We start from the raw sequence: 16,014 nt of genomic DNA on the forward strand, positions 1-16,014 counted from the left end.
ACTATTTTTGTTGACCTTTGTCCATGGAAGGTCCCTGCAAAATTTCATTGAAATTGGTTCAGGGGTTTTGGAGAAGAAGTCGAAAATGTAAATTGTTTACGGACGCACGACGACGGACAAAAGGCGATCGCAATAGGTCACTTGAGACTTTGTCTCAGGTGACCTAAAAATTACATTTTCAGAAAATATTAGACCGCAAATACCGTCAGTTAAAGTATCTTTGTCCATTCTGATACATATGAACACTAAATTGTGGACTATCCGCCTACTTGTGATTTTGAACTCTTTGACCTCTGTCGCCTTTCATAATGGGTCTGATTATTGAAATTCTACGTAAGTACAGGGGACAAAATAGAAAGCCACTAAGATAAAGACATGGAAAACTTGCGAAATATCTTACACGTTAAAGACATACAGTAACCGACTTGACAAAGACATAAAGACTTACTTTTCTGCCCAGGTTGTCCCGTATTTTGGAAACCTGTTCCCGAAACTTGTGGAGGGACGTCTCCAGGGCCTGACATTTTGTCCTCCACTCCGCCACAGAGCTCGGCTCCTCCTCCAAATCCTCTTTTGTGGGTGCTGTTGTGGCAGACATGTTTTGTGCAAAAGTGAAAAGTGAACCTGTCAGTGAAGGTCCAGTATGTCCTACTGACCAGGGGTCACTTGGTCAAGGAATGGTCAACTTACATCCAAACACTATTTGGTGATCACCAGGGGAAATCAGGCTGATTACTGTGTACACACATCTCTCTATGTAGATATACCCGCATCAGCAAGTCAGCATCAATATACCAGCAGGACCAGTACTGGTCAAATCAGCTTCAGTCTCACTAATGGTCAATAGAGCCACAGCACCAGTCACACCAACGGTCAAGCCAGCCACAGCTCTATTTGCAGAGTGATAAGGTAAACCAGTGTGATATATTCCCAACAGAATCGGTTGGAATCTGGAAGTACAAAAAAAATCATAAAATTGTCATTAACTGTCGACATCTAGACGTCACAAACCGTGAAAGGACAAGTCTGAGGAAACATCTTATAGTGTAATATACGTAATGTCAAAGGTCATCCTTGCCCTGTAGCAAATCCACAGCTGACATGTACATAGCCGTTATATAACAAAGAAACCAGACTGAAATGTTTTCATGACATTAGCTCCAATATTAGCCCTGTTTTCACCAGTGATCTATTCACCACTCTCCTGTGTCTGTCCATACTCCAGATTGAAATGACCACGACCGATACATCACCAGCATACTTCAACATGTGTAGATGAAATTATAAAGAGTTTTATATCCAAGTGTGCTAGTATATGAAAGTTTCCATATTAGTATGAGATATTAGATACAGAGTTTGTGGAGAGGAGTTTATATCTACTAGCACCAACCTATGGGGCCATGTATCTTCCAATCATAACGTGCCCTCCGATCAAAGGTGTATGTGTTTTATCTACTTCCTATCCCTACTGGTAGACCACTATCTGATAAAATATATTACACAGATAAAAATCCAGTTTGTAAATGAGTGTGAAAGAGAGACCTACTCGAATGCACCAGATTTATGAGATAATTTAAATGTCTAAACCTGACTGATCATTAAACGATCAAACAAGGAAAAGGATAATAAGAAATCATAACATTAAAGAAATTTTAGTGTTATGGATATAAAGGAAATTGAATAATGCAAATGATTTAAAATTTCTACAAACACACCAGTAAAATATATAAAACATATAAAACAGAGAGAGATGTTGAACCCTCAGATCCACACCTGTAACGACACAGCAGAAACGGAAGGCTTTGATGAACAACTATGTCAAATAATGTGTCCAAAAAAACGCTATTTGACCAGTGTCTCCTTATTTGTCATATTCTCATAACAGCCTTTGTCTTCAACGTTATTGTGTTTCTTCGTACCAATAATGTGGCCCGACTGTGCGTTACCAATACTTCACATTACTGATTCCACAAACGTCACTGGACAGGTCTTTAACCTCAGGGAGGCTTACGACTGTAAGTACGGCGTTAACTACGGCAATTTATATCTCCATAACACAGCTCACATCAGTAACATTGTTACATATATTGAAACCATTGGCCGTACAGAATGTAACAGGACTAGGCGATGAGGAGATGCTCCTCATGGGGTGGGGTCCAGACGTCTTTCATACAATGCAAGTGGCCATCAACTCGTAACACAAACATGGCAAACCCTCCATTCTACTATCTACAGTAAATAAGCTCGATTAAATGAAAATGTCACTTCAATAGAAATAAAACCTCATTTTAAATGGCCATCAATGTATACTGTACATCGTATATACATCCAGTTGTGTCTCCAAACAGTCATTTCCACACACACAGCGATTTAAACTGCAGCGTACGCAGCACTCGGGAATTAAGTTTAAAACATAAAAAGATTAAAACATACCACTGAATTATTGGTTTAATCAATAAAAAGTCTAATAAAGCAGCCTTTACTTCTCACAAACACAATTTGCGGTACAATGACGAAACACAATTATTTCTCATTTTTAAAGAACTGTTAATAGTTTTAATAAATCCTACAAACACTTTTCATTTTTAGCCGCAATTTAATTTCACCTTGAAAGCATTCATCAAAGTGAATGAATGCTTTCTGTGAGCAATTTAGACAAAATTCTCATACAAAATGTAGTTTTGACAAATGGCTAAGTGTTTCTGTAACAGACCACGGTAAGGTGAAACCTAACAATGGCTTGTTTCATGCATCAGTTAAACAAAATATCAAGGTCGTTCATCTTCACTCATTTATTTGAAATTTAACTCTGATCAGCACTTAGTTGACACTGAAACAATATCAAACAATAATTAGAATAGAGCATGTTAGTCATTAAACGAAACAGTTAATATTTAATGTTTGGAAAAAACTTCAAAATGGATGTTAGCAGGCTGTTCCACCACATATACAGATACGTCTATCAGAGAACACACACTTCTAAGGAGGACATGGTGAATGGCTTTGACCTTGAACTTCATAATACTTCTAAAGCATTTGTGAATATCTATATATAAACACAGATATATGAACCTTCATTTCATCACATTTAGGACTGGTAGCACATGTGTTTATATATAAACACATGTGCTACCAGTACTAAACGTGATGAAATCAAGGTTCATATATCTGTATTTATATATACACACAGATATATGAACCTTCGTTTCATCACGTTTAGGAGTGGTAGCACATGTGTATATAAACACAGATATATGAACCTTCATGTCATCACGTTTAGGGATGGTAGCACATGTGTTTATATATACACCCATGTGCTACCAGTCCTACACGTGATTAAATGAAGGTTCATATGTCTGTGTTTATATATACACCCATGTGCTACCAGTCCTACACGTGATGAAATGAAGGCTCATATATCTGTGTTTATATATATACACATGTGCTACCACTCCTAAACGTGATGAAATGAAGTTTCATATATCTGTGTGTATATATAAATACAGATATATGAACCTTCCTTTCATCACGTTTAGGAGTGGTAGCACATGTGTATATAAACACAGATATATGAACCTTCATGTCATCACGTTTAGGGCTGGTAACAAATGTGTGTATATATAAATACAGATATATGAACCTTGATTTCATCACGTTTAGGGATGGTAGCACATGTGTTTATATATACACAGATGTGCTACCAGTCCTAAGCGTGATGAAATGAAGTTTCATATATCTGTGTTTATACACACATGTGCTACCAGTCCTAAGCGTGATGAAATGAAGTTTCATATATCTGTGTTTATATATAAACACATGTATATGAACCTTCATGTCATCACGTTTAGGGATGGTAGCACATGTGTTTATATATACAGACATGTGCTACCAGTACTAAACGTGATGAAATTAAGGTTCATATATCTGTATTTATATATACACACAGGTGCTACCAGCCCTAAACGTGATGACATGAAGGTTCATATACATGTGTTTATATATACACAGATGTGCTACCAGTCCTACACGTGATTAAATGAAGGTTCATACATCTGTGTTTATATATAAAAACATGTGCTACCAGTACTAAACGTGATGAAAGGAAGGTTCATATATCTGTATTTATATATACACACAGGTGCTACCAGCCCTAAACGTGATGACATGAAGGTTCATATACATGTGTTTATATATACACAGATGTGCTACCAGTCCTAAACGTTATGAAATGAAGGTTCATATACATGTGTTTATATATACACCCATGTGCTACCAGTCCTACACGTGATTAAATGAAGGTTCATATGTCTGTGTTTATATATACACACAGATATATGAACCTTCATTTTATCACGTTTAGGACTTGTAGCACATGTGTGTATATAATCCATATCAATACTTTTTTACGAAAAACAGGAAATCTACCCTGACGCAGTCATCCCCTTATTTACTTTACTAACTCCCTGCAGGAAGAATATATTCCAATGCCTAAAATTATGTCATGGAAATGTCTTTTCTTTATGTAAATAATTTTATATAAAAAAATAAGTTTAATATAAAGAAAGCATTTATTTATTAAAGTAACATTATCTACGAACAACAACCAAAGACTTTCCAGAGAGAAAAACCAGAATTCTTTCAGACACATGCCAAATTTTATCTTTATTGTTTGTCTGAAGTCTGCCATGTTTACAAATGCAGTTAGTGATATTTACAGTCAAGCTAATGGCCAATTTGTTGAAATATCTCAAAGATCTAGTAATTCTCCTTCAATGAGGAGTAACCCGCCTGGACAAACATCCCATCAAACACTGAAAACTCACAATGATGTTCACCAACCATCAGAAAATGAAATTGTACAATGACGAGGACACCACTAGGAAAAGGCTTTTACGCTTTCGTAAACAAATTCTCACTCTACCAAACCCTAAAGTGAGAGTGTAATACATGTATAGAGCTATCCCTATTTTACTCTTTTATTTATTTCCCTCTCCTCGCTTCTCACCATCACCTCCCTTTTAAACAAAGGACTAGGGGTCTTAAGGGTCATTTCTAGCCTCATCTGGGGTTAAGAATTAGTTGTTTTATTCAAAATCTGCAATAAATGAAGTATGCAAATAGGAAATTTCAAATTCATCAAACAACTGTTACAGGAGATATGGCATAGTAGAGAGGACATGCACCCCATTTCTGTTATTTCTGCTTAGCAATGCAACTGTGTTGCTATGGTAGGGCATCTACACATGCATATTGAAAACAATCTGCACAAAGAAAGTTAGTTCCAATATAATCAATGATTTTTATAACAAAAGTTGGTAAATAAATTGAACTTTTTACATTTTATATGAGGCTGAAAATGACCCATAATGCCAAAAGTCCTTTCTCCCAATCTTCCCTTCCTATCATCTCTTCCCTATATCACCATTGATCTCTGCCCTACCCAACCATCCTCCACCCTGTAGATCCATGCCCCACCCAACTATCCTCCACCCTGTAGATTCCTGCCCCACCCAACCATGCATATTGAAAACAATCTGCACAAAGAAAGTTAGTTCCAATATAATCAATGATTTTTATAACAAAAGTTGGTAAATAAATTGAACTTTTTACATTTTATATGAGGCTGAAAATGACCCATAATGCCAAAAGTCCTTTCTCTCAATCTTCCCTTCCTATCATCTCTTCCCTATATCACCAGTGATCTCTGCCCTACCCAACCATCCTCCACCCTGTATATCCATGCCCCACCCAACCATCCTCCACGCTGTAGATCCCTGCCCCACCCAAACATCCTCCACCCTGTAGATCCCGGCCCCACCCAACCATACTTTTCCCTTTAGATCCATGCCCCACCCTACCATACTTTTCCCTGTAGATCCATTTCTGCTTAGCAATGCAACTGTGTTGCTATGGTAGGGCATCTACACATGCATATTGAAAACAATCTGCACCAAGAAAGTTAGTTCCAATATAATCAATGATTTTTATAACAAAAGTTGGTAAATAAATTGAACTTTTTACATTTTATATGAGGCTGAAAATGACCCATAATGCCAAAAGTCCTTTCTCCCAATCCTCCCTTCCTATCATCTCTTCCCTATATAACCATTGATCTCTGCCCTACCCAACCATCCTCCACCCTGAAGATTCCCGCCACCACCCAACCATCCTCCACCCTGTATATCCATGCCCCACCCAACCATCCTCCTCCCTGTTGATCCCTGCCCCACCCAGGCCCACCATCCTCCACCCTGTAGATACCTGCCCCACCCAACCATCCTTCACCCTGTAGATCCCTGCCCCCCCCAACCATCCTCCACCCTGTAGATCTCTGCCCCACCCAGGCCAACCATCCTCCACCCTGTATATCCATGCCCCACCCAACCATCCTCCTCGCTGTAGATCCCTGCCCCACCCAGGCCCACCATCCTCCACCCTGTAGATCTCTGCCCCACCCAGGCCAACCATCCTCCACCCTGTATATCCATGCCCCACCCAACCATCCTCCAAACTGTAGATTCCAGCCACCACCCACCCATCCTCCCCCCTGTAGATCCATGCCCCACCCAACTATCCTCCACCCTGTAGATTCCTGCCCCACCCAACCATGCATATTGAAAACAATCTGCACAAAGAAAGTTAGTTCCAATATAATCAATGATTTTTATAACAAAAGTTTGTAAATAAATTGAACTTTTTACATTTTATATGAGGCTGAAAATGACCCATAATGCCAAAAGTCCTTTCTCCCAATCCTCCCTTCCTATCATCTCTTCCCTATATCCCCATTGATCTCTGCCCTACCCAGCCATCCTCCTTCCTGTAGATCCCTGCCCCACCCAAACATCTTCCACCCTGTAGATCCATGCCACATCCAACCATCCTCCACCCTGTATATCCATGCCCCACCCAACCATCCTTCACCCTGTAGATCCCTGCCCCCCCCAACCATCCTCCACCCTGTAGATACCTGCCCCACCCAACCATCCTCCAAACTGTAGATTCCAGCCACCACCCACCCATCCTCCCCCCTGTATATCCCTGCCCCCCCCAGGCCAACCATCCTCCACCCTGTATATCCATGCCCCACCCAACCATCCTCCAAACTGTAGATTCCAGCCACCACCCAACCATACTTCTCCCTGTAGATCTCTGCCCCACCCAACCATCCTCCTCTCTGTTGATCCCTGCCCCACCCAGGCCCACCATCCTCCACCCTGTAGATATCTGCCCCACCCAACCATCCCCCTTCCTGTAGATCCCTGCCCCACCAAACAATGCTCCACGCTGTAGATCCCTGCCCCACCCAACCATACTTTTCCCTGTAGATCCCTGCCCCACCCAAACATCTTCCACCCTGTAGATCCATGCCACATCCAACCATCCTCCACCCTGTAGATCTCTGCCCCACCCAACCCAACCATCCTCCACCCTGCAGATTCCAGCCACCACCCAACCATCCTGAACCCTGTAGACCCCTGCCCCACCCACCCATCTTCCCCCCTGTAGACCCATGCCCCATCCAACCATCCTCCACCCTGTATATCCATGCCCCACCCAACCATCCTTCACCCTGTAGATCCCTGCCCCACCCAAACATCTTCCACCCTGTAGATCCATGCCCCACCCAACTATCCTCCACCCTGTAGATTCCTGCCCCACCCAACCATGCATATTGAAAACAATCTGCACCAAGAAAGTTAGTTCCAATATAATCTATGATTTTTATAACAAAAGTTGGTAAATAAATTGAACTTTTTACATTTTATATGAGGCTGAAAATGAACCATAATGCCAAAAGTCCTTTCTCTCAATCTTCCCTTCCTATCATCTCTTCCCTATATAACCATTGATCTCTGCCCTACCCAGCCATCCTCCTTCCTGTAGATCCCTGCCCCACCCAAACATCTTCCACCCTGTAGATCCATGCCCCACCCAACCATCCTCCTTCCTGTAGATCCCTGCCCCCCCCAACCATCCTCCACCCTGTTGATCCCTGCCCCACCCAGGCCCACCATCCTCCACCCTGTAGATACCTGCCCCACCCAACCATCCTTTTCCCTGCAGATCCCTGCCCCACCCAACCATCCCCCTTCCTGTAGATCCCTGCCCCACCCAAACATCTTCCACCCTGTAGATCCCTCCATACTTTTCCCTGTAGATCCATGCCCACCCCAACCATACTTCTCCCTGTAGATCCCTGCCCCTCCCAACCATACTTTTCCCTGTAGATCCATGCCCCACCCAAACATAATTCCCCCTGTAGATCCCTGCCCCAACCAACCATCTTCCACCCTGTAGATCCCTGCCCCACCCAACCATACTTTTCCCTTTAGATCCATGCCCCACCCTACCATACTTTTCCCTGTAGATCCATGCCCCGCCCAACCATACTTTTCCCTGTAGATCCATGCCCCAGCCAACCATACTTCTCCCTGTAGATCCCTGCCCCACCCATTATCCTTCTCTCTTTCCCTAAATTGTATTGAACACTTCCACAGAGATCCTACAAGACCTGTGTAATCCTTCAGCCTAGAAAACAGACAAGGTATGTTCTGATGCCAAAAATTCTAACCTTTTAGCTCAGAAGATTTACTGATGTTCAGATCCATAAAACAATGTTTTGTATGATGAATTTTTACAGACCTAATTTCCATATCTGACAGACAGCACATACAGCACTACACCATTCCCCGACAGACACAGTGTTCTGACATTGTGACTAGCCCTGATTTACAACCCTGTGGAGATATTACGATTCCTATTGAAGCAACACAATGATTTGAATATGACGGCTGCTCTGTTAGGGGTGTTTGATCTCTTATTCCTCCATCATAACTTCTATTTCTCAGACTTCCACAAGCTTCATCTTTACCCACTAAGGACGGTCAAACCGAAACTTCAATTTATTAAACATGAACACTGAAAATGACTTCTCGTTTCACTTGAAAGATATTGTTGCCAAGAATTTTGTTACATCAAAAGCAAAACAATACTAAATTGAATTCAACTGTTACATTAAAATGAAAAAGTATTCATGAAATGATGAAAAACATACAACAGATCAATAATTTTCTGAATAAAACTTTCTAAAACTTTCCTTTCAGCATTTTTCCTTCAGCATATGATAATGTAACCATGCAGAGGCTACAGGACTCTGGTCAAGGTTGAAAACAGAGGTCAAAGTTTATATAGGACTCCGGTCAAGGTTGTTAACAGAGGTCAAAGTATATATAGGACTCCGGTCAAGGTTGTAAACAGAGGTCAAAGTTTATATAGGACTCTGGTCAAGGTTGTAAACAGAGGTCAAAATTTATATAGGACTCTGGTCAAGGTTGTAAACAGAGGTTAAAGTTTATATAGGACTCCGGTCAAGGTTGTAAACAGAGGTCAACGTTGTAAACATAGGTCAAAGTTTGAATACTCAGTGCTTGTCTACAGCATATTTGTTATCAACACAAAACATCTATTTCTTGATAAGTGTGAGGCTAGATGTCTATTTTCTGAGGTAATCAATATTTAAGGATACCTAAATTATACACACTACTGACAAAGTTTGAAATCCTCAATGCTTCTTCAAAGCATTTAATTAATTTTATGATGAGCTACATTCTGGAAATCAAATTACTGAAATGCTCCATATTCCACAATACCTAAATTGTACAATTGAGGTCAAAGTTTAAAACTTTTAATGCTTGTCCTAAGCATAATTATCTTTAAACACAAACATCTATTTCTTATACGATAAGCTAGCGGGAAGCTGGATATCCAATTTCTGAAATACTCAATATTTGAGGATACCTAAATGTGAATTGTGGCCATCAATTTGATGGTCTATAAGGATTGATTCCCCATTCTGACCAATGATTTACATTAGCCAGCACATCACTATAAGCACTAAATAAATAGGGTACAAGGACTAACCCAGTGTTGACCATCACTGGACGGTCCATCTGGACCGATCTCTATGATAACGGTGGTCATAATGGGCCATTTACACAGGGTCAATCGTAGTGCTACACAGACACAAACTAACCCTGCCAGTATGTCCTGGCTAAATAATCTGTCATAGTGCTATACTGACACAAACTAACCCCGCCAGTATGTCCTGGGGAAATAATCTGTCATAGTGCTACACAGACAAAAACTAACCCTGCCAGTATGTCCTGGGTAAATAATCTGTTATAGTGCTATACTGACAAAAACTAACCCTGCCATTATGTCCTGGGTAAATGATCTGTCATAGTGCTACACAGACACAAACTATCCCTGCCAGTATGTCCTGGGTAAATAATCTGTCATAGTGCTACACAGACACATTTACTAACCCCGCCAGTATGTCCTGGGTAAATAATCTGTCATAGTGCTATACTGACACAAACTAACCCCACCAGTATGTCCTGGGTAAATAATCTGTCATAGTGATACACAGACACAAACTAACCCTGCCAGTATGTCCTGGGGAAATAATCTGTCATAGTGCTACACAGACACAAACTAACCCCGCCTGTATGTCCTGGGTAAATAATCTGTCATAGTGCTACACAGACACATTTACTAACCCCGCCAGGATGTCCTGGGTAAATAATCTGTCATAGTGCTACACAGACAAAAACTAACCCTGCCAGTATGTCCTGGGTAAATATTCTGTCATAGTGCTATACTGACAAAAACTAACCCTGCCAGTATGTCCTGGGTAAATATTCTGTCATAGTGCTATACTGACAAAAACTAACCCTGCCATTATGTCCTGGGTAAATGATCTGTCATAGTGCTATACTGACAAAAACTAACCCTGCCATTATGTCCTGGGTAAATGATCTGTCATAGTGCTATACTGACACAAACTAACCCCACCAGTATGTACTGGGTAAATAATCTGTCATAGTGCTATACTGACAAAAACAAACCCCGCCAGTATGTCCTGTCACAAATCAAAACGCGCGACATAACTGTAAACAATCAACCTATTAACTCTACTGATCAATATGTTGATTGATTAATCATCTTTGTGGAATGTTGTTGGACTTGGGAGCCATAGTACTTTGGTTTGTTTGTGTTTGACGTCCTATTAGCAGCTATGGTCATTTAAGGACGTGCCAGGTTTTGGTGGTGGAGGAAAGCCAGAGTTTTTATGAAGAATTTCTTAACTGCATTTTACTACTAGCTTATTTCCCCCTAGTTTAGAACTAAGAATCAGACATCCAAGTGATCAAAATTATTAGAGTTAAAAAAAAATCTAAATAATTCAACATTCCAGAGACAGGGGCCAGTCTATTCTAACTTCAATGACAGGGTTAACTGGGTTTGATCCCCAAAGTCGTCGTACGCATGGATATTCAGAGAAAATGTTTTTTCCTGCTGATGACACAACTCCAACAACCCAGGTTGAGTATCAAATGGTCTGGGGTGGATGTTGCTGTATCTGTGTTGTAGCATTCAAGTGAGGTGGCACTATAATGCCTTTGGAAGTACGGTCCCAGTGCAAACAGAATACATAACATCACCAGCATATACGCAGGCGTACACGCAGACATACACACATAGCGAGATATTAGCCAGGTGGCATAGGATTACTAGTTAGCGCCTGATAAGGATAAGCTCCTGCGTATTCCTCAAAAATTGTATTGATTAATGTGTATGGTAATTGTATTAATTGTATATCTTTGAACTGTAAAGCGCTTTAGAGTGACTTATATTAGCTAGATAGGGCGCTATATCAAATGTTGTATATTATGGAGGGAATTCCAAATGGAGAGGGAATTGTATAGGGAGAGGAAATTCCATATGGAGAGGGAATTCAACATGGAGAGGGAATTCTATCTGGAGAGGAAATTCAACATGGAGAGGGAATTCCATATGGAGAGGGTATTCTATCTGGAGAGGAAATTCCACATGGAGAGGGAATTCTATATGGAGAGGAAATCCCATATGGAGAGGGAATTCTATATGGAGAGGGAATTCCAAAGGGAGAGGAAATTTATAATATATGGAGAGGAAATTCTATATGGAGAGGGAATTCAACATGGAGAGGGAATTCCATATGGAGAGGGAATTCCATATGGAGAGGGAATTCTATATAGGGAATCCATATGGAGAGGGATTTATATATGGAGAGGAAATCCCATAAGGAGAGGAAGTTCTATATGGACAGGAAATCCCATATGGAGAGGGAGTTCTATATGGAGAGGGAATTCCATATGGAGAGGGAGTTCTATATGGAGAGGAAATCCCATATGGAGAGGTAGTTAGATATGGAGAGGAAATCCCATATGGAGAGGGAATTCTATATGGAGAGGGAGTTCTATATCGAGAGGGAATTCCATATGGAGAGGGAGTTCTATATGGAGAGGGAATTCCATATGGAGAGGGAGTTATATATGGAGAGGGAATCCCATATGGAGAGGGAGTTATTTATGGAGAGGGAATTCCACACTTAGCAACTTGAAGGGAAATGGAATGGAGTTCAACATTGGACATAACACTGATGAAGGAAAGGGAATTTTACCAAATGGCATACAGGGTTACTGAAAAAGATTTATACCGCACTTTCAACACTGGACCTGAAAAATCACAATACAGCAAAACTGATTTGAACATTACTAGACTACTATTTTTTACTTTTTCCCATACACAAAATAAAAAGCAATTTTCTTTGCTGTTCCCGTGTTCTAGGTCTGATATTAACTGCTTCACACAAGTCCCATGTGAACGAAGATAAAATACACATACAGAATATGTAATCTAATTTGGTCACTTTGGGAATCGTGCCAATTCAGAGTAATGACCAGTATATAACTCACTAAGTCACTACCCTATTACCCCTTATACATGTATCACTTAAGACCATCCACCACAAAGAAAGGACAAGTGCATTGTGGAAAGTTTAGGAACAAAAGATATTTGTCGATGATGTCCTATATAAAGTAAGTTTTATTATCCATCGGTTCCTCAATATACCATCTCACCACAGAGTGTAATTCATCAGGTGAGCTAGGGAATACATTGATTTGTTTCTGGCCGATACATAATTATAGGGTCAGAGAGGGTCCCAGTACAGGCCTGCAGCCTTAGTGTAACATACACCTGTTTAGCATTGCTGACCAGTACCTGTCTGCTGACCAGCACTACCTGACTGGTAAAGTAGAACCTGCTTTGAGATACCCAATCTTCTGACAATCAAAAATGGTTTCTGTTTGGACGGATGGTTACCACATTTAACTTGATAAGCACCCTTCCAAAAATCTCAAATTTGAATAGCCATCATAGATACTATATCAATGTAAGTTGGTAGATTCTGTTGAAGGGATGGGAGTCTAAAGACTAGAAAAAGGAAAAGAGGGGTCATTTAAGGTTGGATATTATTTTTGCTATTCAAAATGTGTCATAAATATAAGACAGCTTTATAACTTATCTGTAATATTGTTCATCAGCATCCATCAGATAGCTGGCAATTACAATATTGTTGACCAGTATATTGCTGAAAAATTACAACTGTACTGCTGACCAGTACCTACAATAATGCTGACCAATACCTACAATACTATTGACCATCAACACACGTCTCTGCTGACCAGTACCTATAAATAGCGTTGGAACAGTATATACAACATTGCTGACCAATAAGTATAAGTTATTGACCAGTACGTACAATATGCATTACAAATACCTACAATATTTATGACCGGTTTTTCAATATTGTTGAACAGTATATGCAAAATTGCTGACCATTTTGTAAACAAGCCATTCGGATTGAAATGTCTCGCCTGTGGCCCGCTTTGAACATCAATGCACATGTCAAGTTTGGTTGGTCTAGCATTTTAGTTTCAGAGAATTAATTTAAAAGCAAAAAATTAATGTTGATGGAGATGCTGACAAAGTCAATGGACCATGAAAGGAAGGCCGCATCCAGCATTCGATGCATGGGTTGCGATGTACTACCTAAGATGAATCTATAGTGCAAGTTTGGTTGGTCTAGCACTGATAATTTCAGAGAACACACAATATTCTTGACCATTACCTATGTTGACCAGTACATACAATATTGCTGACCATTACCTATGTTGACCAATACATAAGATATTGCTGACCATTACCTATGTTGACCAGTACATACAATATTCCTGACCATTACCTTTGTTGACTAATATTGCTGACCATTACTTTGTTGACCAGTACATACAATATTACTGACTATTGCCTTTGATGACTAGTATGTAAGATATTGTTAACAATTACTTTGATGACCAGTACATACAATATTACCGACTATTGCCTTTGTTGACTAACATGTAAGATATTAATAACCATTACTTTGTTAACCAGTACATACAATATTACTAACTATTGCCTTTGTTGACTAAGATTTAAGATATTGCTGACCATTTCTTTGTTGACCAGTACATACACTATTGCTGACTATTGCCTTTGTTAACTAATATGTAAGATATTGCTTATCATTACTTTGTTGACCAGTACAAACAATATTACTGACTATTGCCTTTGCTGACTAATATGTAAGATATTGCTGAACATTACTTTGTTGACCAGTACAAACAATATTACTGACTATTGCCTCTGTTGACTAATATGTAAGATATTACTGACCATTACTTTGTTGACCATTACATACAATATTACTGACTATAGCCTTTGTTGACTAATATGTAAAATATTGCTAACCATTACTTGGTTGACCAGTACATACAATATTACCGACTATTGCCTTTGTTGACTAAGATTTAAGATATTGCTGACCATTTCTTTGTTGACCAGTACATACACTATTGCTGACTATTGCCTTTGTTGATTAATATGTAAGATATTGCTGACGATTACTTTATAGACCAGTACATACAATATTACTAACTATTGCCTTTGTTGACTAAAATGTAAGATATTGCTGACCATTGCTTTGTTGACCAGTACATACACTATTGCTGACTATTATCTATGCTGACCAGTACATACAATATTACTGACTGTTGCCTTTGTTGACTAATATGTAAAATATTGCTAACCATTACTTTGTTGACCAGTATATACAATATTGTTGACTATTATCTATGCTGACCAGTACATACAATAATACTGACCATTACCTATGCTGACCAGCTACCTTGATGCTTAGTTCTAGCCTGTAGTAATACCATGATCAATACCTGTAAGGCTACTGCTGTAACTCTGGCCAGCACATGTACAGGAGCCTCTCATTGATGTCAACAGGCTTCTCAGGAGGAAATACTGCCTTCAGAAGGTCAAACACAACCTTGGTCTTAAATATAGCTAGCCTGCGTGTGTTTATTTCTGTTTGGAACATCCAGTTTACATGACTAAAAGAACTCAAATAAAGCAGTATTTTCAATTTTCATTGACCTTCACTTTTAAACTTCTTACCAAACTCAAAATCATTAAGTGTTTAAATCTGATTTCCGTTGTTTTCACCTCAACACTATGTTGGGTCATACATATAATAAATGGTAAGTCAATACCAATTGTAGGTTGACCTACATCAACCCCTCATTATTCTTACAGGGTGTTCTCATTGTCTGTGAAATGAACTTTCCATTTCCTCAGTAAATGTTAAGGAACCATTTCCTTACACTATACTGGCTGGGATCTACTGGAGAATATTGATTTTTGTGTGTTCTAACTTTGGAACTTTCCAGAGATAACTTCTTTTTTTTTGCAGATGTCACCTTGGGAACTGTATTCAACAGACTAATGGTGGTGTGGTCTGTAACAAAATAGTGGTGATGAGGAGATCGTTACACACCTGTGTCGTCTCTAACACTGTAGTGGTGAGGAGGAGATCGTTACACACCTGTGTCGTCTCTAACACTGTAGAGGTGAGGAGGAGATCGTTACACACCTGTGTCGTCTCTAACACTGTACAGGTGAGGAGGAGATCGTTACACACCTGTGTCGTCTCTAACACTGTACAGGTGAGGAGGAGATCGTTACACACCTGTGTCGTCTCTAACACTGTACAGGTGAGGAGGAGATCGTTACACA

At 39.8% G+C, this 16,014-nt stretch overlaps 1 protein-coding gene across 2 annotated transcripts in view; it reads right to left on the reverse strand.

The window, feature by feature from the left end:
* The window catches only part of LOC110450084 (pleckstrin homology domain-containing family H member 1-like), a 250,357-nt gene that overhangs the window by 200,737 nt on the left and 33,606 nt on the right, over positions 1-16,014 (reverse strand). For both annotated transcript variants that reach the window (XM_021497335.1, XM_021497336.1), the window contains exon 2: positions 449-950. In XM_021497335.1, the coding sequence (XP_021353010.1) occupies positions 449-598 (150 nt within the window). In that variant the 5' untranslated portion in view covers positions 599-950. The remainder of the gene's footprint in view (positions 1-448; positions 951-16,014) is intronic.

Source organism: Mizuhopecten yessoensis, unplaced genomic scaffold, assembly GCF_002113885.1.
Source record: "Mizuhopecten yessoensis strain PY_sf001 unplaced genomic scaffold, ASM211388v2 scaffold4977, whole genome shotgun sequence".
NCBI classification, from domain to species: Eukaryota; Metazoa; Mollusca; class Bivalvia; order Pectinida; family Pectinidae; genus Mizuhopecten; species Mizuhopecten yessoensis.